The sequence below is a fragment of the Onthophagus taurus genome, chromosome 2, assembly GCF_036711975.1.
Source record: "Onthophagus taurus isolate NC chromosome 2, IU_Otau_3.0, whole genome shotgun sequence".
Lineage (NCBI taxonomy): Eukaryota > Metazoa > Arthropoda > Insecta > Coleoptera > Scarabaeidae > Onthophagus > Onthophagus taurus.
Genome location: NC_091967.1, coordinates 13,791,795 through 13,816,620, shown reverse-complemented (window position 1 = coordinate 13,816,620; position 24,826 = coordinate 13,791,795). Strand labels below are relative to the sequence as shown.

The window sequence follows — 24,826 nt, the reverse complement described above, 5'->3', positions numbered from 1 at the left end:
ATCATATCTTCGAAAATTCTATGCATGCAGCAAAGAAATTAAAGTTACAAAATGATGTCGGTATCTTTGGTTTGAAAATAAAAAGAGCCTGTTGCATTCGTTTGGGTATCTTCCCCAAAAAAAATTGTTTTCTTATTTCTACATAACCCTCTTGAAAACTGTTCATAGGATTCGCAATTTTTGGCAAAAAATTTTTTGTGGTTTATTGATTTAATGAAGAGTCGATGACTACTAGCATGACTACAAAAAACTACAAATACCCAAAAAGAATTATCAAACATAAATTTTCATCCCATTACCATACAATCATCATAGTGGAGATCGGCTTTTAATAAAGAACATCCAGGTTGAATTGCTGATCCACCATTTGGAAAAAAGTCTACTGTTCCTATTGGATGTCTAAATCCTAACATTCCACCATCCGTATGAATCACATCAACAAATTTTGCATTTTCTTTTGATAATCTCATATCTTGTGTAATTTCAAATAAAGGTGCTGCAGGATCCATCGCGGTTATTCTCCCGATTTTGTCACCAGTTAATTCATAAATTTTTTTTCCTACGAATCCGCAAACATGAGCACCTAGAGAATGCGATAACAAATGGATATTCTTTAACGGAATTCCTTTTCTTTTGTGTAACTTTACTAAGAATATCCCGATTTTTTCTCCTATTCCTCTAGTGTATCTTGAAGCCGATAAATAATCAGCATCACCTTTTGAAGACCAATCGACAGCTATTATATTATAATATCCACGTTTTAAATAAGCATTAATTACGTTTGTATACCATTGAACCGTTGCGTGTTCAGTCCAACCATGAATAAGAACTTTAAGTGAATAATTTGGATTAATATATTTAGAATTGAATTTTATATTTTTAAATTTTCTACTATAAAAAAATAGGTAACGTCGCTTTCGTTCATTTTGATGTTGTTGAAGATAAAACGGGTAAAATTAAATGGGATTTTATTGATTATTTTAAAGATGTCGTTCCGCAAAATTTCTTCCAACAATCCATTTGCATCTTTAAATCGAATTAATTTAATATAATTACATCATTCCAAACAAATATTTTACAACATACTTACAAATAATAAAAATAAACAATAAACACGTTGGCATAAATATCGCAATGTTCTTCATTGTGAAACAAAACTGTATATAAAATTGAAATAACTATAGTTATTATTTTGCCATTATACATTATAAATTAATTTCCTTTGTTCAATTTTTTATCATATTATAAATTCACGTGATTTATAACATCCTGTTAGTGTTTTTTTTGGAGTTTCAATTACTTATTTATGATATTAATTTTTGGCAAACCATTAAGCTGCCCTCTATTAATCATACAATTTAAAAATTAGTTAAATATGTCAGATTGTATTTTCTTGCCATCTAAGATTACGAAATGTGTTTATTTTATGAAATTTTCAATTATTAATATTTTATGTTTTCTGTAAGCCATTTTTAGAGTTTGTTCTAAACTCTAATTAGGTAATCTGCTTAACGGTATTGCCATTTTGGTGTTATGCGGTATTTTCTGGATAATTCTAGTATTTTTTAGATGATTTCAGTGTGTTGTGCTTGATTTCTAGTAACTGTTGTATGCAGTAATTAAATTTAGATCGATCCAGCATCTGGTAACCGAGTCAGCATATAAAAGCACAGTCAGAATAACCGTGGCTTTTAACTTTCTCTTTTTTGACTAGGACCTCTAACCTTGGGCGTAACGCCTGAGAAGGCATTAAGCTTCCTGCTTTTTGGAGACCTTTTTTATGTGAGACCCAACCCAACCCAACCTATCTCTATCCAACCTTATTCCAACCTACTCTACAGTACACTACTCTGTAGGTGTATGTATGCCCTCGATGATTCCAGTTTTTTCTGGATGATTCCAATGTCCTGTAAGTACTTGATTTCAACATTCAGTTATGGAATGCAGTAATTAGCTTCAGTATTCAGATTGTTCCAGCATCTGATAGATGATATCAGTATATACTGGATAATGCTAGCACCTTCTGGATGATTCCAGCATTCTCTAATAGATGACTCTAATATATTTTATACATGATTCCAGACTCCCGGGATGATTTCGGTATTCAGCTGTTAGATACAGCATTTATAGTAATATGTTCCAGTATCCAGAGCTTGTATACTGCTTTCATGGTGTCAATCAACTAGTAGATGATTTCAGAAACCAGTGGAACATAGCTACATCCAAATATATAACCTTTTGGCTGTATAAAAAACTGTGATAAAGCTAAGTAAGTAATTTAAAAAAAAAAATATTTTGTGCAAAATAAGCTTGTATTTCACATAAATCGAGTTTGTTAATGGAAACACTCAACTGAAACTAAAGAAGGACTCTAAACACTAAATAAAGTTGTAGGTATCATTAAATTACTTTTAATTTTAACAAAACAAATGTACCAAAAACATTGTTTAAACAATACTTAAAAAGTAACTTCCTGTAGCTTTAAAAGGTACATCTTCTCCAAAAACAACATTTTCATTTCCATCGCAATCACCATTTTGAAATTGCGCCCAAGAATTACATTTTTTAGCGATCATTTTTTCATTAATCGAATTTATAAAGTAAATATAACTTCTTGTATGACTACAAAATGCTAATAAAAATTAAATTAACTCAATAATAATATTCTAACTTAAATTTTCTTTTTGTATTACCATAATCTGTGGCTGATTTAATTGTAGGTGGAATCGAAATTTTAAATAACGAACATCCAGGTTGGAGACCTTTTCCACCATTAGGATAAAAATCGACAGTTCCAAGTGGTTCCATAAATCCAAAAATTCCCCCATCTGTATGAACAACATCAACCATTTCAGCATCATGTTTGTCTAACCTTTTTTGAATTTCAATCGGTGGGATTTCAAAAGATGGTCCAGCTGGGTCTAATCCCGTGATTCTTCGAACTTTTAATCCAGTAAGCTTAAAAATTTCTTTCCCACTAACACCAACAATATGTCCCCCCAAAGAATGTCCCAATAAATGAACATTTTCATGCGTTGTAATATTACTAGTTAACAACTTAGTTATAAACTCCCCTAAGATCTTTCCTACTTTAAAAGTATTTTCAACAGCTACGTTATATTCAACACTTGCTACTTTTGACCAATCAACATGAACGATGTTATAGTCACCTTTCTTGGTGTATTCTTCAGTTAAAGTTCTGTAATAAGGCCGAAATCGAGACTCACCCCAACCGTGAACAATAAATTTCGTTTCGATTTCGGGTAAAAAAAATTGATAAATGTTATCTTGAGTCGCATCTAAAAAGATTTCATCAAATTTTTTGTTGAATAAAACGAATTGGACGTCTTTTTCATTTACAGTTCCTAGAAAACGTTTTGAACCTTCAAGAATGTTCTTCCAATAATCAAAAGCTTCGTTTATTGGATTTGAATCGCAATAAGACAGTTGAACTAAAAAAAATTATTAATTGAACGATTTAGATTTAGAAAATAAATACTTGTAAAAGAATAAATGATGCAATATGTTAGCTTGAAAGAATGTTGGTTAAACATTTTTTTCTTTATAGTTTTGAGGAGTTAATAAAAGGAATGATTTGAAGTGAAAGGAAACAAACAAAGTAATCATGAATATAAATAAAGTGATTTGATGGAATTGATTTGATAATAACAAGAAATAGTTTAACTTTAATAACATTTGTCATGAAATATCCTTAATTTGACGTCAACATAGATGAAGTTAATAATCTAATAAATTAATAAAATAAATCTTATCTAATCTATAATAAAATAAGAGTGATAAAGGTCAAATTATATTTATTATATTTTTGCTAAAAGTCAAAAACTGCATGATTGTTGGTTTATTCTATGTTAACGAAAATGTTCATTTGAAACAGTTTTACAGGTTTTAAAAATCTATTTGTGGTGTAACAACACGAGTAACGTAAGCAAATTCCTTGTTACGTAGCTTCGTTACGTATTCAACTTATATTTATAACTAAATATTGCTAAGTTAAATACTATATTATGAATAAATCATCATCGCTTTATGCTAGTATTTTAATAGTTTATTGTTTTATTTTAACGAATTCCTACGTTTATAATGGTAAGTCTTATAATTGTTACATTAATCATGTCTTTTTTTTAATTTCTTAAATTTTTTAGGTGATAAGAAATATGATTTTCTCCCCGGTGTTGATTTTACAATAGCAGATGCCGAAAAAACAGACGTTCTATACCACGTTTTTACAAAAAACGTGTCCGAAGGACAATATTTAACGGAAGAAACCGTTTCTGACTCAATCTTAACTGTAAATGTTCCAACAAAAATTGTTATTCACGGTTGGCTCTCTAATGAAACAACTTATTGGTATGAACCGATAAGAAATGAATACTTCAAAAAATATCCCGATTGCAACGTAATCTACATCGATTGGTCTAAAGCTGGAAGTAAAGAATTTCAAATATCTGCGGCTAATTCAAAACCAATCGGCAAATTTATAGCGGATTTTATTATAGCGGGAAAACTTCATCTTGAGAGTGTACACGTAATCGGACACAGTTTAGGTTCACACGTAGCTGGATTTATAGGAAAATCAATTTATGAGAAAACCTCAAAAAAATTAGGAAGAATAACCGGAACAGATCCTGGTGGTCCAATGTTCCAAGCATCAAACATGACATCCGAATTCCGTTTGGCAGACACAGACGCCGAATTTGTTGATATCATTCATACTGATGTTGGAAATTACGGATTCGAAAAACCGATTGGAATGATTGATTATTATCCAAACGGTGGATCTTCACAACCTGGTTGTCCACCTTTAGAAATCGACGATAACTGTAGCCACGCAAGGAGCAATTTATATTTCATAGAATCAATTAATTCAAATGATTTTATTGCTACAAGCTGTGAATCTTGGGAGGAGTATAAAGAAGGAAATTGTGGAAATGATAGTAAAAACGTTACTTTTGGGGAAAATGTTGATTTTCAAGCTAGGGGGGTTTATTATTTTATAACTAATGATAATCCTCCATTTGCACAAATAGAATAAATTGTAATGTATAATTTAGACTTAGTTAGAAAATTCTTGTTTTTAATGATAGAGTATAAAAAAAGTGTATAAAATGCTTGTATTCTTCTATGGCTTATGACATCTGGTTCCAGATCTCCTTCCTCATCCTAAACACATTCTTCACCATCATCCTCTATTATATCACCAATCGACACAGATCAAATTATTTTGTTCTATAAGTACAAAGCCTTAAACTTCCGGATTGAATTGAATTAGCACTAGCGTTGTGGAAACAACCAAAATAATGAATTTGGATCAGAATATCCCGGTATATTTCGATGTGAAATCTCCATTTGCCTGAGTAGCAGTTAAACATTCCGAGGATGGTCTTTGCCAGAAACTCATCCCAGAGGGATTACCGAAGTATGTTTATCTACTTATTTTAATTGGGAGCAAGAATTGTACAAGCAATGTGGAGGGACCTTTGTCCCCGGTATCGCCATTTTCTACATGGAGATGTTTGAATAACGAAAATTCCGTAATTTTCCGTAAATTAATATCACCATCCACAACAGAATAGATCAGTTTCAAGCCTTGTTCCAACGCCCAGAAAGGTTGTATGACGAAAATAATTTCAAGAAAGGAAAAGAATTTCTAAATGTACTCCAGAAGAATGGCTACACTCTGAGGGATATTAACGAGACACCAAAAACGCAAGCAGAAGAAAGACACGGTAAGTACTGGACCAGCCGGTTTTATCTGCCTCCTTTATGTTTCTGTAATGGAACGGATCGCAAGTTGTCTGAAAAAGAATGATATAGTGGTACAATACGGTACAGTTAGCAAAATTCGAAACGCCCTTCCGATAGCTAAAGACAAACCAACCCCATTAAAGAAAGCATACAGTTGGTGGAAGAATTATCTTGGACCCTGGACATTCTCTGCCATTTTAAGTTAATTCATCAGCGTTGCTTAGACAGTAAGTATGTGTAGTTCAAAATTGTAACAAAAAATGAATTTAACTCACTTGGTTTTAAATACCTCAAGTCTAAAAGATATTGGATTAGTTATTTGATCAATTTTACAACATTTTCCTATCTAAAACTCAAATAACTGGAGTTTATAAGCCATAAGCAAAACAAAGCTATAATTAAGTATGACGTTTTGTCTCTACAAAGCTATGGCAGAAGACTGTAGTATCGATAGGAGACTAGATACTGTGGGCAAAAGTATAGATGCTATTTCCAGGAGACTACATACTGCTAGTAAAAGACTATAGTATCGGTAGGAGACTAGATATTGCTAATAGATACTGTTGGAAAAAGATTAAATACTATTTTCAGAAGGCCTAAACCATGGCTATCTCTACTTCAAAAGCTAAACGCAAGGTAGTAATAAGGGAGTCATCAAGATATAAGCTGGCCTGCGTACTACAAGACTTCTTGTTGGACTTCTTGCTTACCTTGCTCGAACACGTAAAGTTCCTTAAAGATCTTGTTAAAATAAATCTTCTCTGATCTGTAAAATAAAATTGGTAAAGGTCAAATTATAGCAAAAAAGTCAAATAATATATCATTATGTGCTTACGTTTTTGTGTTGTTTACCACAAATTGATTTTTAAAACATATCAAACGACTGTAAATGAATTTCCCATTAAAATAGAATAAATGAATTCCTTGTTTTGCCTTACCCACTATATTTCATTACATTTTCAAGTTATAATATGACTATTGTAAAGTTAAAACTTATGATGAATAAATCATCATTGTTTTGTACTATTATTTTAATAATTTATTGTTTTATTTTAACGAATTCCTACGTTTATAATGGTAAGTCTTATAATTGGCTGCATCAACAAATTTTTTTAACTGCTTTAATTTTATTTAGGTGTTAAAAAGTATGGTTATCTCCCCGGTGTTGATTTTATACTAGCAGATGCCAAAAAAACGGACGTTCTTTACCACGTTTTTACAAAAAATGTTTCCGAAGGGCAATATTTAACAGAAGAAACTGTTTCTGACTCGATTTTAATTGCGAATGCTCCAACAATAATTGTTATTCACGGTTGGATGTCTAATGAAACAACTAATTGGTATGAACCGATAAAAAATGAATACTTTAAAAAATATTTTGATTGTAACATAATCTACATCGATTGGTCTAAAGCTGGAAGTAACGAATTTCAAATATCCGCGGCTAATTCAAAACCAATCGGCGAATTTATAGCGGATTTTATCATAGCTGGAAATTTTCATCTTGAAAGTGTACACGTAATCGGACACAGTTTAGGGTCGCATGTCGCTGGATTTATTGGAAAATCAATTTATGAGAAAACTTCAAAAAAGTTAGGAAGAATAACCGGAACAGATCCTAGTGGTCGAATGTTTGAAGCATCAAACATGACATCCGAATTCCGTTTGGCAGACACAGACGCCGAATTTGTTGATATCATTCATACTGATGTTGGAAATTATGGATTCGAAAAACCGATTGGAATGATTGATTATTATCCAAACGGTGGTTCTTCACAACCTGGTTGTCCACTTTTACAAATCGACGATAAATGTAGCCACAAGAGAAGTAATTTATATTTCATAGAATCAATAAATTCAAATGATTTTATTGCTACAAGTTGTGAATCTTGGGAGAATTTTAAAGAAGTAAATTGTGGAAATGATAGTAAAAACGTTACTTTTGGGGAAAATGTTGATTTTCAAGCTAGGGGTGTTTATTATTTCATAACTAATGATAATCCTCCTTTTGCACAAATAAAATAATGTTCTTATTGCAATAAATGTATAAAACGCTTTTATTTTACCTTCAAAAAACATTCATTAAATTTCAAACTTTTAATCCTATTCGCCTCCTTCACCTTGATCACCTTCTTCACCTTCCTCACCCTGATCACCTTCTTCCCCATCATCCGAAGCGTCACTGAAAACTTTTGGATATATATCGCCTTGAGCATATGGCGGAGTTTCATTCGTTGCAAAATAGTGTACTCCTCTCGCTTCTGTTGGACAATTATAACCAAAAACAATAATATCTTCCTCGGCGAAAATTCCTTCTATAAATTCATCAAAATTTTCACTTGGGGCAGACTTAAATTCATCGCTTGTGATCGATTCGATGAAATATAAAATCGCTCTTGAGCGGCTACAGTCATCTCAAAAAAATTAAAAAGAAAATTATTTTTTAACCACCTTAAAACTGATTTTTAATGTACCGTCATCACATAATTCTGGACACCCTGGTTGTTCTTTACCACCATTTGGATAAAAATCAACGTGACCAACTGGATCAATACATCCATAATGGCCCATATCTGAATGAATAACATCAACAAAATCAGCGTCTTCTTCGTACGCTTTTTCATCGTTTCTAACGGTAGGCAGTTCAAAACCTAATGCTGAAGGATCGGATAACGTAATCCTGGCCAATTTTTCACATGTTCGTTGAAAGATTCTTTTCCCAACGAATCCGGCTACTTGCGCGCCTAATGAATGTCCTATTACGTGTACTTTTTTTATGTCAACTTTTGAAGCGAGTATAAAATCTGCAATAAATCCCCCAACATATTTTGAATTAGCCGCCGCCATATCGTAATATTTTGCGGCGGAAATTGACCAATCGACACAGACCAAGTTATTCTGCCCTATTTGGAAAAGTGCTTTTCGAAATGGTTCATACCAATAACAATCCCCGTTAGATAACCAATCGTGAATTAAAACCGTAAAAGGAAGATCGAGGTCTAATTCAGCTGATTTTATCGTATCTTCAGTGTAAGGTACCGCCTCGTCTGAATTATTTCTGTAAACCTTGTATTTAACATCGTCTAGTTTACAATCAGCTATCGAAAAATCCACTTTTTTAACTTTAAAGATGTGTCTTGCTACAAAAAAATAATCAATAAAAATATAATTTTAATAAAAAAACTTGATCATTCTTACACATTTTTCCGCAACATCTTGGTTGGATACTTAACTTTTCACCCGTTGCCATTTTTACTTTTAAATTTTTTTAATAATTTTTATGAGAGATGATTAGATGACAAAATATTTTGAAAAGTGACGTTAAAACAAACGAAACCTCAAATTGTATCGAGAAAACAGAAAAATTTTCTTTCGTTATGCATAAAAAAATTTTATATACGAAATTGAATTTGAAAAATTTTTGGAAATCACAATTCTTGATTCCTCGTGATAAACCGATTAAAACGGGCGACGTTCATTTTGCTTTAACTACGCGAAAAATACAGAATCGTACGTGTCATGGTCCTCAAGATTGTTATTTGGAACCTTTACCCATTAAATTGATCGTACATGGTTGGCTCGAATCCAAATGTACTTCGCATTACGTAGAATTAATGGAAAAATACTTGCAAAAGCGAAATTGTAATGTTATTCAAGCCGATTGGTCAAAATTGTCTGGTTTAACATATGTTAATGCAATTCAAACATCAATTTCTGTTGGTAAATAGTATACTTTTTTATTATATAAAATGGGTACACCTGGTATGGCTATGCTACGATTATAAAATTGCAAGCTATTTGGACAAAAATAAGGATGTTGTGACCAAGGCAGAAAAGTTTTAATATGGTTACTTTCTTGGTTATAGAGCATTACATCTTACGAAATAGTACCAAAAACTATCTCAATAGCTATATCAAAAACATGGCCATTACAGAAGTACCCAAGCCATTTGAGTGAATTAGTAGAAGTAGTTTTATTTCTAATAACATCAACCATGAAAATATTCCTTCACAATTTAATTCCATATAATTCTTCAAAGTCTTCATTCGAGGTGAATCTTCAGCTGCAACATATTGCAATCCTACAAAAATCAAAATAATTTTTCTCTACATTTATGCATCTCACAGCAAAAGTGATAGAGAGCAATATTGTTAAGGATAAAATTTGCTATAACTTTTGTTCTAAAAGCTTTTTTATAATATGCTTCGTTTCCCAAGTGTTACTATTAACAACTTGAAAATGCAACAAATTCATCCAATTTTCATGTTTTCATATTTTTCTCAATATTGACGTATCCGAGATTAAAAGTGTAAGAGAGCAATATTGTTGAGAATAAAATTTTCTATAACTATTATTCAGAAAGTTTTTTTTGTAATATACTCCGTTTCTCGAATGTTGCCATTAACTTCTAAAAGCAACAAATTCATCCAAATTTTATATTTTCGTACCTTTCTCAATATTGATGCATCTGAGAGCAAAAGTGATAAAGGGCATATTGTTAAGAATAAAATTTGCTACAACTTTTGTTCTAAAAGTTTTGCTAAAGCTTGTAAGAATATGAATTCATCTAATTTAGAAGATTCTGTCGCTTTCTTCCATCGTCGTACTGTCTTTTAAGAATTATTTGATTACATTTTGTCTAAAGCCACCCAAGTTTATAAACAAAATTATCTATAATCTTACAATATCATCGTTCGCCTTTAATATTAGCTATATTGATAATAAATCTGTATCAATGAGATATAATTGACTAATAAATTATATCTTACAGAATATCTGACCACATACTGTTAATTAAATACAATAAACCTTTAATTCGAAATATGGGAATATGTTTAAAATTGATTCATCTTTTATTCTTTTTTGTTTAGGAAATTACATTGGAAAGTTTATAGTTCGTCTTCTTGATTCAGGATTAACGTCTCACAATCGAATTCACTTAATCGGACATTCTTTGGGAGCTCATATCGCGGGAATTGCGGGTAAAGAAACTTTCCGATTAACGGGAAAAGAAATTGGAAGGATATCCGGTTTAGATCCAGCAAAACAATTATTCGAAATACCTAGTTGTCCGGATTCGGCTCGTCTACAACAAACCGACGCTGAATTAGTAGATATTACTCACACAGATTGTTTATTATTTGGATTTAAAAAACCGCTTGGAACGGTTGATTTTTATTTTAATGGTTCGAGATTTCAACCCGGAAATCGTCCACCAAATTTGAATGTGTTATGGAATAAAGATGATTTTCAGGAATATCGTGAGATTTTTCTTTTTTATTGTTTACATAATAAATTTTCGTTTTGATTTTAGTGTTTTATGGTCATAGGAAAAGTTGTAAATACTTTATGGATTCTATAAATAATCGAGATATTATTGGATGGAAATGTAAAAGTTTGGAAAATGTTAGAAGGAAAATTTATGATATGACTGACGAAACTATTTATGGAGAGAATATTTCGGAATCAGCTCAAGGAATATACTTTGTAAAGACTTAAAAATTTGCTAATTTTTAATAAATTTAATTTTTTAGATCTTTCTTTTTATATCTCAGCATATGGGTGTTTTGAATTTGTTTTAAAATAATAATTTCCTGTGGCATTCTTTGGAACATCTTCCCCAAAAATAACACCTTCGTTATCGTCGTATTTTCCTTCCAAGTATTTTTCCCAACTTTCAGCTTTTCTTGCAACAAAATTTTTAGAATTAATCGATTCTAAAAAGAATAAATTAGATCTTCCATGACATTCATCATCTACAATCATAAAAAATCTTTAAAAAAATCAAAAAATTTGTTTATTTAAAAAGTATTACGTCCAATATCATCATCTCCACACCCAGGTTGGTTTTTCCCCCCATTTGGATAAAAATCGACTGTTCCAATCGATGTATTAAATCCAAAATAACCAGCATCTGTGTGAATAACATCAACAAATTCAGCATCGAATTTGCATAATCTTTGCTGTTCATTTAGATGTTCATGCTCAAATGTAGGCCCAGCAGGATCTAATCCGGTTATTCTAGCAATTCTTTCTGATGTTAATTCAAAAATTCGTTTTCCAACAAATGATGCAACATGTGATCCTAATGATTTACCAATAACATGAATTTTTTCTAATGGTGTTTTTGAAGCTAATATAAAATCTGCTATGAAATATCCTACAGGTTTTACATTAGCTGCTGCTACAAGAAATTCCTGATTTCCTGGTATAAACCAATCGACAAACAAAATGTTGTAATCGCCTTTCTTGAGGTAGGCGTCTTTAAATGCATGGTACCAATTTCCTTTATGCATTGAAGACTTCCAACCATGGATGAACACTTTAGTTTCAAGTGATTTGTTCCATTGGATTGTTTGAATGGTTGTTTTGGATATTAGTTGACTTCCAGTTGATGATTTTGTGAATAAATGATAAAATACTTCATGGTTTTTAGCGTTTGCTTTAGAATAATCCACTGGAATTAGCTTTGTTTTATCTAAAATTTGATTATGTTAATTGTTATCTTTTAAATTTTGTTACAAACTTACCTATTAATGTTGACATCTTCTTAGTGTTAATAATACTGTTAAATAATTTAATACAACTGTAAAAAAGAAATAAATAATTTAACTTACAATAATCACAATTATTTGCAAAAGATAGGTTTTTAGATTAATCATAAAATCTTCAACATATTTTAACCTTAATAAAAACATAACCTATATGATGAGCTTTTTTAAGTGGATAAAATCTTTCTAATTTATAAGTAACAGTGTTAATTTGTTCTGTTTGCAATTAACATTAACATTTTTAAATCAACTAAAGAATTCAAAAATCCTACTAGCTAAAACATTTAATGGTACCATGTGAAAACGTCCATTTAGTATAATTTTTATTGCAACAATTACCTTTTATTATAATAGATTTAGTATTCATTAGCTAATTACCTATATAGATGTTCAGTTTTCAAATTCAATCCATCAATAAATTACTTCTTCATCTTTGTTTCCTCATAAGGATTACTTTTACCATATTATCTAAATCCTGAGCAGCTTCCAAAGTACTTGTCCGCATCTTATCTTTGATATAGATAAGATCTTAGTTGCTCATGATACAGTAAAAACTGGCAAATGGATAATTAATCTTATCCATGACAATTCAAGAGAGATGAAATCGAATTCTATTTTCATAAGTTGAAATTATCTATTCGGCTTAAAATTTTGCTTAGATAGTACCATTCTATATAAATATATATAGCTTCTTAACTAGATCAATTGAACGACTGATCTAGATTATCCAGATTATCTGTAGCACTTTATTTTTGACAGAAAATAGTAGGATGTATGCAACTAACTCTACTTGATTCGAAGTAAAATTTAAATTTTTATATTTATTTTTGAAACTAGTTTATATCTCATTCACTTACATATTTTATACTATATATTTTAAAACTCTAGTCACACTCACATTTCTACAAGCGTCTTAATCTTTATTTTGATATCTATATCTAACTTAGGCAACCCAACCAACAACAATAATGAAATCTAAAAAATTAGAAAAATATTTATTTTATTTATAAATTTCTAATAAATAGTGTTGCTATAAACTTAAATATTTCAATTTATAGTTTAGCATATGGATATTTCGAGTTAGTTTCAAAATAATAATTTCCTTTAACATTTTTTGGAACATCTTCTCCAAACACAACACCTTCATTATCTTCATATTTTCCTTCTAAGTACTTTTCCCAACTTTCAGCTTTTCTTGCTAAGAAATTTTTCGAATTAATCGATTCCAAAAAGAACCAATTTGACCTTCCATGACTGTCATTATCTACAATTATTTATAATCGTCTAAAATCAATTTTAAAGCTAAAAAAGAGAAACTTACGTCCGCTATCATCACTTCCACATCCAGGTTGATCTTTTCCTCCATTTGGATAAAAATCAACTGTTCCTATTGGATTAATAAACCCGTAATAACCAGCATCTGTGTGGACGATATCAACAAATTCGGCATCTAATTTAAATAATCTTTGGTCTTCGTTCAGATCTGTATGTTCAAATTTAGGTCCGGCTGGATCTAATCCTGTTATTCTAGCAATTTTGTTTGAGGTTACTTCAAAAATTCTTTTTCCTACATATGATGCAACATGTGAACCTAATGATTTACCAATAACATGAATTTTTTCTAATGGAATCTTGGAAGCTAACAAAAGATCTCCTATAAAATGTCCGACAGGTTTTACATTAGCAGCTGATACGGGAAATTCTTGACTTCCCGGTATAAACCAGTCAACATACAAAATGTTGTAATCTCCTCTTTTAAAGTATGCATCTTTAAAACCATCATACCAATTTCCTTTGTGAATTGAAGAGTTCCAACCGTGTATAAACACTTTTGTCTCTAAATTTTTATTCAGTGGGATAGTTTGAACTGTTGATTCGGTTATTATTTGACTATCAGCTTTGAGTTTTGTGAATAAATGATAAAAGACTTCCTCTCTTTTGGCGTTTGCTTTAGAAAAATCTACTGGATTTAGTTTTACCTTTTCTAAAATTGAATGATTAGTATATACTTGGTCTTAATTGTATGGAAGACTTACCAATTAAGATTGACATCTTCTTATAGTTAGTAATACTATTTAACAATTTAAGTGTATTGAATAAAACCATATAAAGAAATACAATCTAACTATAGGCAACTAAAATAACACATTATCTATAAGAAACTTATATCTTTGATTCTTATTACTTTTTAGATATTATCCTAAGTTAATTAACATAGTCTAATTTTAATAAGATACAGATAAAAACAATTCCAATTTAATATTTGAAAAAGTCTTTTTAACATGAATTGAAACATAACCTAAAAGCTGAACTCACCTTTTTTGAGTATATTTACTTTTATTACTTGATAATATTTATTTTTCTTTATTGCTAATTACTTTAACGCAAAGTAGAAATTAGAAAGGTTATCCAAAATTGGTCATATACACCTGAAATTGTTAAAACATTATCATACTTTAGAAAACATGTTCAGCATAATTTAATTATTTTAACACTTCCATGGCTACAGCGGTTGCCTGTTTATTATGTAATACATATATCACACTCAATAGGCCGTGAAAGTGTTATTTACCTAAGTTATGCCTAAACGGATGTCCAGTTCAAACTCGATCGGTCGGTATCTTGCAACTTACTAATAACACAGTATAACATTATATGCTAATAACTACGTGATAGACGGAAATTGATTAATGTTGTCTTTGTTTTTTTAAACGAATTATGATAAATCGTTATCTTAATAATAGTGACTTCCTAGAATATATGCCCGCATGTTATCTCGGTTAACTGAAACTAATATTTAGGACACCATTAGATAATGGTTTACCTTGAAGTATAATGAAACCAACGAAATAATAATGTGTATCGAAATCGTATCTGACTTGGTGTTTTTTCTTCAGGGTATCATTCACATTAACTAAGTAATAATATGGACCTGATTATTGTTTTAATACATTACTGTGTATTGATCCCTTGGTTAATGGATTTTTCCATATCAGATCGTTTGTCCCAAAAAAATTCCCTCACATTATTATTATTGTTAAGCGAGGTTATGCCAATCCCCATCTGGAAATTTCCTAGATTTCATTGCCTCTGCCACACCTTCTCTCCATGCTCTCTTGGGCCTTCCACGCTCTTCACCTCGATTGACTCTAATGTACTTATGTCAATTCCAACTTCAACATTCTTCATTTTATCTCTCCTCTAGTACTCAATTGCATTTATTGCTTGACTCATTCTACTAATTATTTCCTTATTGCTATCCCCTTGTCTGTAATTTACACTCGCAGCTATCGATAGAATATCACGTTTTTAATAGTTTTGCCTTGTAGAGGTAAATTTCTCTCACTGTCAGGTATCCAGTTTCTTCTCTTACATGTTATTGATATATTCTTTGATTCCACAATTCATTACCAAGTTTCATATCTATATGAATACAGATACCTACAATATGTGTAACGCACTGTCTACCGTTAAGCATTTAGAACGTTCCATAAAATTAAGTCTTCTTCATATGATTCTACTCATTCACTACTAATTCTAGCTTCTACTTTTGTCTAGACAGTAAAGCCTTAATACATTGAGCCATGTGCTTTAAAGTGTCTTTCCAAACATCTATATATGTTCTATAAGTATCAATTTTTCCACTTTCCATACACCTGGAAAAGTGCTTTCTATGATATCTAGTGTTATGTTATAACCCTGCTCAACCTCGTCTCCTCTTCTTTCATAATCATCTTTTACACATTATCATGTACAACACATTTTTCTTCCCGCCGAAAAGAACTGGTTTATTGTTTTGCGAACCTCACCATTCTGTTTAAATTGATTGTCTAAAGCAAGTTATGTTTTATTCTAATTCATCACACATTCTATTCTACAACCCAACCCAACCCAATCGCATGCCAAGTATTGCAATGGATTGTATTGGCTTGTTGTGAAGAGTGATTGTTTTGATTTGGAGTTAAGTTACTTTGAAGTTGAATGGATATAAAGGGTTGATTACTTTGGTTTGAAGTTAGACTACATTATTATTGACAAGCTTTGAATTCTGCGTGGCTTGGTTTGGGGTTGGGTCACTTTAGTGTTAAGAACGATTGGTTTAGCTTGCTTTAGAGTTTCTTTTGCGGTTAGATTATATTTCTTTGCAATTAAATTAGAGTCATTAGCGTTTGATCCTGTTGCTTTGAGGTTGAGTCGTTATGTTTTGAGTTTGCATTTGCTTGCCTTATGGTCAGATGAGGTTGAAGTGGATTTGACTTTCATAGTCATCCAAATTCAAAAAGTAATTATATCCATTCATGTAAAAACTTTGGAATTAAGTTGTATTGGAAGTGGATTGGAATGCTCTGAGGTTGGCTTACTTTGTGGTTGAGTTGATTTGACGTTTGATAGGCTTGTTTTAGGGTTAACTTGCCTTAAAATCGGGCTACTTTGAAATTGATAGAAAAGAATGTGCATATTTGGCTAAATCCTCTTATTTTATATAGATATAGGCGATAGTATTTGGAACAACTTTGCCATACATCCTTTTTTCCTAGTATTAAGCGAGTGTAGCAATTACAGAAAAGCGAAATGATATAAAATACTATGACTCTGTAAGAATGATACAAAGTGTATGTACATAATAGACGTTTTAAAAACTTCACTGTGATAGTTGACATAAACCCTCAAAAAATATACATGAATTTGTAAGGTTTTTGTAAAGTAAAGAAAATGGGAAAAGGAAGTGACCGCAGATGTAAAACTGCAAAAGTTTATTTCCGTTGTACTCCAACAGTCGATACATCATGGGAGTACGTAAAAATCCTCGACAACAAAAAAACCATGTACGTTAGATGCTTGCAAGATTTTTTACCTGGAAACGATAACATCATCCCTAACTATTGGTGTTTTGAAACCGATGGAGTCTTTTATAACGATTCTCAACGCGATATATTCAACCTTATAATGCCAGATGTGTTGCACAGGTACTCAATCATAACTGTATTCCGAGATTGACCCAAGTTTTAAGTTTTTTAGAGGGCTCAAACGCGGCTGTTATAGCTTATGGTGCTACAGGAACAGGAAAAAGTTTAACCATGAGTGGAATCAATAATTCATTTGAAGACAGAGGGTTAATTTCAAGATCTATCGAATTTTTATTGGCTTTGCGTGAAGAGTACAAAACAAAAATGAAAATTTCATTTACTTTATCATTTGTTGAAGCGACTAACACGCATATTTATGATTTGTTGGACGAAAACCTTGCTGTGTATCATACACAATCTATGCACCATATATCAAAAAAACCTATTAACGATATGGAGAGTGTATTCCTCGAAATATTTAAAGGTAAACAATTATTTTTAGCGTATCGGGTTGATTAATTTTGTGTTGTTTAGGAGAAGGGAGAAAGTCAAACGTTCAAAAATCTCTTTATGACTCACATTCATCCCATAGTGTTTTAACGATTACAGCAACGTGTAGATTAACTGATGAAGCAAAACTTTTAGAAGTTGTGTCAAAAGTAACAAAGATGTAGTTGCAAAAATTTTTTCTGATAAAAATGTTTCTAGCTACATTTTGTGGATTTAGCTGGAGTCGACACAGTGGGCAACCAAAGTTGTTTTTATAAGAATGTTATTGAAATAGGTATGGCAAATGTTACAAAAACGCAAATCGAACAATTCGTTCTCGCCCTCATTACAAATATCACGGAAAATATCTTAGTAAAACAAAAATTAAACATTCTTATACAATATCTTGGAAAAGCTTTGAGTCAATCCAGTCAAATGAGGTACTCATAAAATTACTTAAACCTAATCCGCATCATACTCGTTTTGAATATATAGGTTAATTGGCCATATTCGAACCGGAAGAAACGATTTGACAATGACCCTTTCCATGTTACGATTAAGTAACATTATACGAGGAGTAAAAGGTAAAAGAGCCGAACACAACGCAAAAGAAACTGACGAGGGAAAAATTAATCATCTACAGGTTTAAATTAAAAAAAAAAAAAAAAATTTTCTCCAAAATTAATAATTTTAGGAAACTGTAAACACGATGCGTCAAGAACTAGAAGTTCAATCGATGATTTTAAATAACACTTTGGATAAAAACTTAACTCGCGATCGAATCAAGCATTTACAAGAATTAGCCGAAAATTATTTATCCGATAAGATAAGCGAATTGGTGGTGGTTAGTTTTAGCGACATCAGTACCATTCTTCAAATTTTTAAAGATCGCTTTATAGACTTGGAAGCGAAAAAGCAAGAGGAAATTGACGGGGCATATCAAATGGCGATGGAGAGAGCCGCGCAATCTTTTAGAACAGTGCTTTAAATAATTATTGTACATATTTTATAATAAGCTATAATTTTGCAGTCTTCTGGCAGGATACCAACAATGAAATCAAAAGATAGTGTTCGTAGTCAATCTTCGAAAGCTAGTAAACGATCGGTGTCTGTGAAAGGGTCTAAAGATTCGAAAGAAAGAAGGAAATCAAAAGATAAAACATCACGAAAATCTCGTACGTTTTGATTCTATTAATAATCAAATTATTTTAGCTATTAAAATTAGTAATTTTTAGCATCTTTGTCTACAAAAGATCAGTCATCACGACAAGGTTCAAAAACCATTCGTAAAGGAATTAAAAAACGATCTAGTATGAGTACGGAAATGAAAGATGCAATGTCGGAAACCATGGAAGATTCAATGCCAAGTGATGTACCAAGTTATGATGAAGCTTGGAATGAGTTTACACTTGACGAAAAATACGGTTACCAACAACTAATGGAACAATTAAATGAAAACGAAACTGTTACAAAAGACATTAACGTTAAGTATTTAACCGAAATTCGAGCTCTACAGGAAATGAGAGAAAATTTAGAAACGAAAGAAGAAGCATTACGTTTGGCACAAATGGGGCGAGAAATAGCTGGAGTTATTACATACGATGACGATGGAAACATGAAGATTTCCGATGCAGAGACTGAATGTAAAAACACGCTTAAGCTAATGGAAGATGAGATTGTGCAGCAACAAGAAAATTTGTTATTGCTTCAAACTCAATTAAGATTGGAATTGGAGATTTGCCGGGAAACGCGTAAATCCATTAACGACCAATATGAGTTGTTTTGTGCTGAACATTACAGTACATTGCTTCCAAATCTTAAAGAAAAATCCGAAGTACGGAAATGAAACAACATTTTTTTAATAATTAATATTTTGTATAATATAATTTTTTTAGGCTCAAGATGAAGTGGAACAAAGTGGGGAGGTGCCCGACGAATTGCCTGATGATTTGATATCAAAAGATTTATCAGAATGTTACAATAATTTAGTCAAATATGAAACGTTAAAGAGTATTATGCAACAAGAAAAAGTTAAAATGAAATTGAGGGAGGTGAGAAACAAAAAATGGCATAATACCATCAAAATTTAAATTTTAAATTCTCATTAAATTTATTTTTTCCGCGATTTTGTCTATAAATTATAACAAATATATATTATCCCATTCTATTTTCGCTTTATATCCAACTGCAAAGCAACCAAAACGTATGTTAAAATATTTGCTAAGATCTAAAAAAAACATGATTAAAATAAATCGGTAAAATCTCGATATAACGGACTAATACGGGGAAGGGATGCGTAAATATCGAGAAAAATACGAAAGTGTGAAAATTTGATGAATTCGTTGTTTTTTGCGAGTTGTTAATGGTAATAGTGGGAAATCGGAGCATATTGCAAAAAAGTTTTTTGGACGATAGTTGTAGAAAATTTTATTCTGAACAATATTGCTTTTCTTCTCTTTTTCTCTCAGATGCGTTAATGTTGAGAAAAATAGGAAAATATGAAAATTGGATAAATTTGCTGGATTTTCAAGTTGTTAATGGTAATGCTCTGGAAACGGAGTGTATTACAAAAAAACTTTTGGAACAATAGTTATAGAAAATTTTGTTCTTAACAATATTGCTCTTCTTCTCTTTAGTTCTTAGATATGGCAATATCAAGAAAAATACGAAAGTATGAAAGATGGATGAATTTGTTGCATTTTTTCAATTTAATGGTAACACTTGGGAAACGGAGTATATAACAAAAAAACTTTTGGAACAATAGTTATAGAAAATGTTATTTTCAACAATATTGCTCTCTTGCACTTTTGCTCTTAGATGTGGCAATATCAAGAAAAATACGAAAATATGAAAATTGGATGAATTTGTTGCATTTTCAAGTTGTTCATGGTAATACTCGGGAAACGGAGCATTTTGCAAAAAATCTTTTGAAATAAAACTTGTTGCAAATTTTATTCTTAACAATATTGCTCTCTTACACTTTTTCTGTCACATGCATAAAAATCGAGAAAAATACGAAAATATGAAAATTAGCTGATTTCGTAGTTTTACATGTTCCAAATGGCAACAAATATTATATCCGTTATGTCCGTAGTCCGATCTATCGAGGTTTTACTGTATAAATAAAATTCTTACAGGAGGAGCAATACTAAGATTGATATGAAACATCCCAAAAACTGTAAGATCTTGAAATACATTAAATTTTGTTAAAAATATTCTAATATGTAATTGAATAGAGGAACGCTTAATTTTTGTCGAGTATTCTAATAAGTAATGTTTCAAAAAGTACACCTAAAATTACAATTAAAAGAATCAAAAAAATTATTTAATAAATTAAAATTACCTTATTATAAAATCTTTGACAATACATTAAAAACATTAAAAGACTTCCAATATGAAAAATAGATAACAGACTTGTAATCAATTCCACTCCAATATCACAAGAATCACCAACAAAACATTTAATACCCAAATAGCTATGAACAACAATCATAACAATTTCAACAATCATATGCACGAACAACGCCAGATCTAAAACTCGATTCATTCTGGTGGTAATATGGCAAATACGTTCATGAAGAATCATTAAATATTCAAATTTTTCCTCCAATGTTCCTTTAATTCTAATTTTATTATGATATTTTTGATTGCAAGTTTTCCATAAAAGATCGATTGTCTCCCACTTGATTTCAGCCATACCAAAGTAATGAATATTATGTCGTTTTAATGTAGTTTTAAAAATTTCTTGAAAACAACCAAAAATCGTGGTAAGTACAACAACGATTATAACAAAAGACGCGTAAGCGACGTAAGTATATAATTGAATCATTCTTGCAAGAAAAAATTTCTTATCCATTAATGTATTTTCAAACTGATTTTGGAAATAAAACAAAAAAGTAAACTTTCCAAATATTACAAATAAAACAAGAAAGAAACTTATTGAATTCATTGTTTTTATAGTTTTTAAAGCTCCGTTACACATTAAACCAGTTCTTTGTAACTCAATCAACGTATTCATAACATCAGCGTATGCTTTTGATTGAAAAACTGTCGAAAAAATAATTATTGTAATATAGACCATATAAACTGTATCCTCAAAAACCGTTAGAATTTCTGATAAAGATTGTGTCGAAGCAATTTGGAATAGTAATAAAACATTCGTAAACATTAAAAACGAAATAATCATCAATACAGCTAAAAAATAACTGTAAAAACCCCATATTCTCGAAATTTTAAAGTGACACTCGCTTTTTATGTGGTACCATTTTATCGGAAATAAACCGGTTAATCTAAATAAGTATAAAGTTAAGTTTAGGGTTTTGCAAAAACACAAAGTCATTTGGTTAGGTTGGTTTGATTTTACAAAGGTGAATGGTAAACTGTTGGAAATTATTTCAATTTACTAACATTATAGAAAATTACAGGTATGTATCTTGATGACATAATAATAGATAAATTATCCTACCTATTTTGAGAATTGGGGTGAATTACGGTTTGTGTCAACAATGCCGTTTTCATGATTTTCCTGAAATTATCAGAAAATGAGTCATATGTTTCAACTTATTAATAATACATTAAAGTTATTTGATAAAATCTATTTTTGTGATTTTATCCTATACTGTTCTTTTTTACGTGTATTTGTGTAAAGAGGCACAATCACACATCTTCGTGCTAACCAGTCTCAATACTTCATTACCTTATACATACGATCAATATTGTTGTCAATAAATTTTGGCATTTATGATTTTGGTGCTTCAACCATCGAATTTCGAATCCCAACCCAACCCAACAAGACTCATTCCCAATTGCCGTTTCATTTTCAAGGAAATGTGGATTTATGACACTGCTAGTTCAATAGTCATACCGATGTTTAGATACTCAGTGGACAATTTATATAATGAGGTGTATTGGAAGTTCTCGATTTGAAAAAATCCAGTCAACATAAACATCATTCGACTTTAATTCTCGCATGAGTTGAATTTTATATAGATTGCTTTCCGCTTCCTGCTATTGTACTTCTTGATACTAAACTTAATAATTTGCACATGCTTTAGAATTGTGTGAAGTGGTGTATTTTAAAAATAAACTATTTGTACAGGGTGATTCACAAAAGAACCGACACAGAGCAGGGACATGTAGAAAACAAGAAAATAAGATAATTTAACGCAACTTATCTCTATACTAAGTTGCTGAGGAGTTATAGGCCCTCAAAGTTGGGTCTTAAATTTTTAAAACATTCAATATCTTCGTAATACATTAAGCTAGAAGTACCAAATTTGGTATACGTTATGAGTGTGCCAAGGGTATTAATTGGTAGCAAGTTGAGACCTATTAAAGCATTTCAAAGGGTTGATTAAGATGATGGTCCTCTAAATTTTGACAGATTTTTCTAACCTTTTGGCGGATTTAATACATTTCATGTGGAACTTAATTTTAAAATTTTTTACTCTTATTACTTTTTAAAAAACTTTGTCGTTTTCATAAAAAGCTCAAATAATTAAAGACACGTACATATTTCGTTAATGTTACTTAAAATCATCAAAAATTCAAACTTGACAAATAGGTTATAAAGCTGTTCCACGTATCTAATTCATTCTTAATGAAAACACATTTTTGTTATTTTTAATTATTAAATATTGAATTATTATTTTATGTACAAACTAAGTTTCTCCAAAATTCTTTTTGATGAAACATCAAAACATAACCTATCTTTTTGACACTCCACATAACCTAACTTTTAATTGCTTTTAATACTGTATGCATACCCCTGGCACTTAATAGGAGCTAGGTTAACCATTGTGAACATAGTCACGAATGTTATTGTTAGTATAGAACCGACGCATTGATGGCGCTAGTGTTCATTATATCGTTACCAACTTCAGGGGCGACTTAGGAAAGCTTTGTTTTGTTGACAATGACAGTTTGTTGGTGTAAGTTGATGTTTAAGAATTTTGTAAGTTTTCGGTGTTTTTTAAGTAATTTGTTACTATGTATTTTATTAAGGATGTTATTTTCCGAAGTTTTACCTATGGTAAGTACATTTAATTTAAGAGTTTTCTTTTTTTATAAATGTAATTTAAAAATGACAAATATGTAGGTACATCTTTTTTAATAGAAAATTAGTGGAAGGAATTACGCTACGGATGAATGCAGAGAACGGTGTGGAACTTTTTACCGATTTCCAAACCCAAAACTATCCACAAATATTTCAAAGGTCAATTGAACTAAGTGGATGGGAAGAATTGTGGCAATATGAAGACATGAGAATTTACAGAAATGTTCATGGTGGAAAGCATTTCTCTAAGGAACATGTTGGATGGAATAGTAATAAGGAATAATAGTATGTTCTAGTTTTGCCGATGGTATGATAAGAGATTATGAGTTTATGTATATATTTTATATATTATAAACATTATACATAGGTCTGTACCTACAGGCTTATACAAGCATGTTATATATTATATATAATTAAATAAATGTTATAATATAATAATATACCATAATTATAATACTTATTATACTTATAACTTTTTATTTATTTTATTTCTGTCTTAGTTAAAATACCATAGTAACATATTGTAAGCAGTTTTGTTGGATCTTTATATATACAGCAATTAACCTTTGTATAACATCAAATCAATGTTAAAATTTTAATATGACTGTTGTAACAATTGTACTTATACATTAAATTTTTATTTTATGAACGTTTTAGGATGAACCGATAGTCAGAATGTGATAAAGGTTTCAAATTGGAACCAATTAGGAAAAATAACAAAAAAATTAAATAAGAGTATTGAATACTGTTAATACTAATAATAAACGTCTTTATTCAACATAAATTATAATGCAAAATAGAACATAAAGTGTCTATTCCAAATTACAGTGCACATATTTGAATTAATGTGAATTTTTCTGATATTGTTAACATTTCCAACTATTGTAATTGTAAATTTCAATTATTTTATTTATTATTATTTCTGTTTAAAACTTTATAACTAGAAAACTTTTTCTTTATTATCTAAGATTGATTTATTGTCTAACAATAAGTTTTAAGTTTTTTACTGTTCAAAACTGTACTTTTGTTTTACAACATTCAATATTTAAATAAAATTTTTAAGTATACAACATACACTTCTTAATTGCCCCAAAATCAAAAAATTATCTGAAAAGTT

General features: G+C 30.5%; 7 protein-coding genes and 1 long non-coding RNA gene across 9 annotated transcripts; 5 read left to right on the top strand and 3 right to left on the bottom strand.

The window, feature by feature from the left end:
* Positions 1-287: 287 nt before the first annotated feature.
* On the bottom strand, positions 288-1,145 carry LOC111425902 (lipoprotein lipase-like). The gene is made up of 2 exons (XM_071194668.1): positions 1,091-1,145; positions 288-829 (listed from the first exon to the last, which is right to left on the bottom strand). The coding sequence occupies exons 1-2, from the start codon at positions 1,143-1,145 to the stop codon at positions 288-290; spliced, it is 597 nt and encodes a 198-aa protein (XP_071050769.1).
* A 1,250-nt stretch (positions 1,146-2,395) lies between these two features.
* LOC111425997 (lipase member H-A-like) lies at positions 2,396-7,910 on the bottom strand. 2 transcript variants are annotated; one of them, XM_071194325.1, is made up of 3 exons: positions 7,833-7,910; positions 2,694-3,452; positions 2,396-2,632 (listed from the first exon to the last, which is right to left on the bottom strand). In XM_071194325.1, exons 1-3 carry the CDS (start codon positions 7,843-7,845, stop codon positions 2,448-2,450), a joined length of 957 nt encoding a protein of 318 aa, XP_071050426.1. In that variant the 5' UTR covers positions 7,846-7,910; the 3' UTR covers positions 2,396-2,447. The 2 variants fall into 2 exon arrangements, with proteins under 2 accessions (XP_071050426.1, XP_022916093.2); XM_023060325.2 differs by lacking the exon at positions 7,833-7,910 and adding an exon at positions 3,500-3,666.
* On the top strand, positions 3,833-5,127 carry LOC111426009 (lipase member H-A-like). The gene is made up of 2 exons (XM_023060339.2): positions 3,833-4,104; positions 4,164-5,127. The coding sequence occupies exons 1-2, from the start codon at positions 4,026-4,028 to the stop codon at positions 5,051-5,053; spliced, it is 969 nt and encodes a 322-aa protein (XP_022916107.1). The 5' UTR covers positions 3,833-4,025; the 3' UTR covers positions 5,054-5,127.
* LOC111426014 (lipoprotein lipase-like) lies at positions 6,738-7,812 on the top strand. Its single transcript, XM_023060349.2, has 2 exons — positions 6,738-6,843; positions 6,902-7,812. Exons 1-2 carry the CDS (start codon positions 6,738-6,740, stop codon positions 7,789-7,791), a joined length of 996 nt encoding a protein of 331 aa, XP_022916117.2. The 3' UTR covers positions 7,792-7,812.
* LOC111426030 (uncharacterized) lies at positions 7,806-15,116 on the bottom strand. Its single transcript, XM_071194666.1, has 12 exons — positions 14,891-15,116; positions 14,635-14,747; positions 14,355-14,453; positions 13,640-14,302; positions 13,374-13,582; positions 13,217-13,293; positions 12,697-12,735; positions 12,298-12,353; positions 11,583-12,245; positions 11,314-11,523; positions 8,241-8,906; positions 7,806-8,180 (listed from the first exon to the last, which is right to left on the bottom strand). The coding sequence occupies exons 3-12, from the start codon at positions 14,422-14,424 to the stop codon at positions 7,870-7,872; spliced, it is 2,964 nt and encodes a 987-aa protein (XP_071050767.1). The 5' UTR covers positions 14,425-14,453; positions 14,635-14,747; positions 14,891-15,116; the 3' UTR covers positions 7,806-7,869.
* On the top strand, positions 9,087-11,286 carry LOC111425901 (probable phospholipase A1 magnifin). Its single transcript, XM_023060195.2, has 3 exons — positions 9,087-9,486; positions 10,639-11,028; positions 11,082-11,286. The coding sequence occupies exons 1-3, from the start codon at positions 9,144-9,146 to the stop codon at positions 11,264-11,266; spliced, it is 918 nt and encodes a 305-aa protein (XP_022915963.2). The 5' UTR covers positions 9,087-9,143; the 3' UTR covers positions 11,267-11,286.
* Positions 15,117-16,634: 1,518 nt separating the features above from the next.
* On the top strand, positions 16,635-19,821 carry LOC111425900 (kinesin-like protein KIF9). The gene is made up of 9 exons (XM_023060194.2): positions 16,635-17,285; positions 17,330-17,649; positions 17,700-17,824; positions 17,874-18,094; positions 18,150-18,297; positions 18,349-18,633; positions 18,685-18,829; positions 18,890-19,488; positions 19,550-19,821. The coding sequence occupies exons 1-9, from the start codon at positions 17,032-17,034 to the stop codon at positions 19,742-19,744; spliced, it is 2,292 nt and encodes a 763-aa protein (XP_022915962.2). The 5' UTR covers positions 16,635-17,031; the 3' UTR covers positions 19,745-19,821.
* Positions 19,822-23,412: 3,591 nt separating this feature from the next.
* LOC139429016 (uncharacterized) lies at positions 23,413-24,779 on the top strand. The gene is made up of 2 exons (XR_011639728.1): positions 23,413-23,685; positions 23,752-24,779. It is a non-coding gene; the product is annotated as an uncharacterized lncRNA (long non-coding RNA).
* The last annotated feature ends 47 nt before the right edge of the window (positions 24,780-24,826 follow it).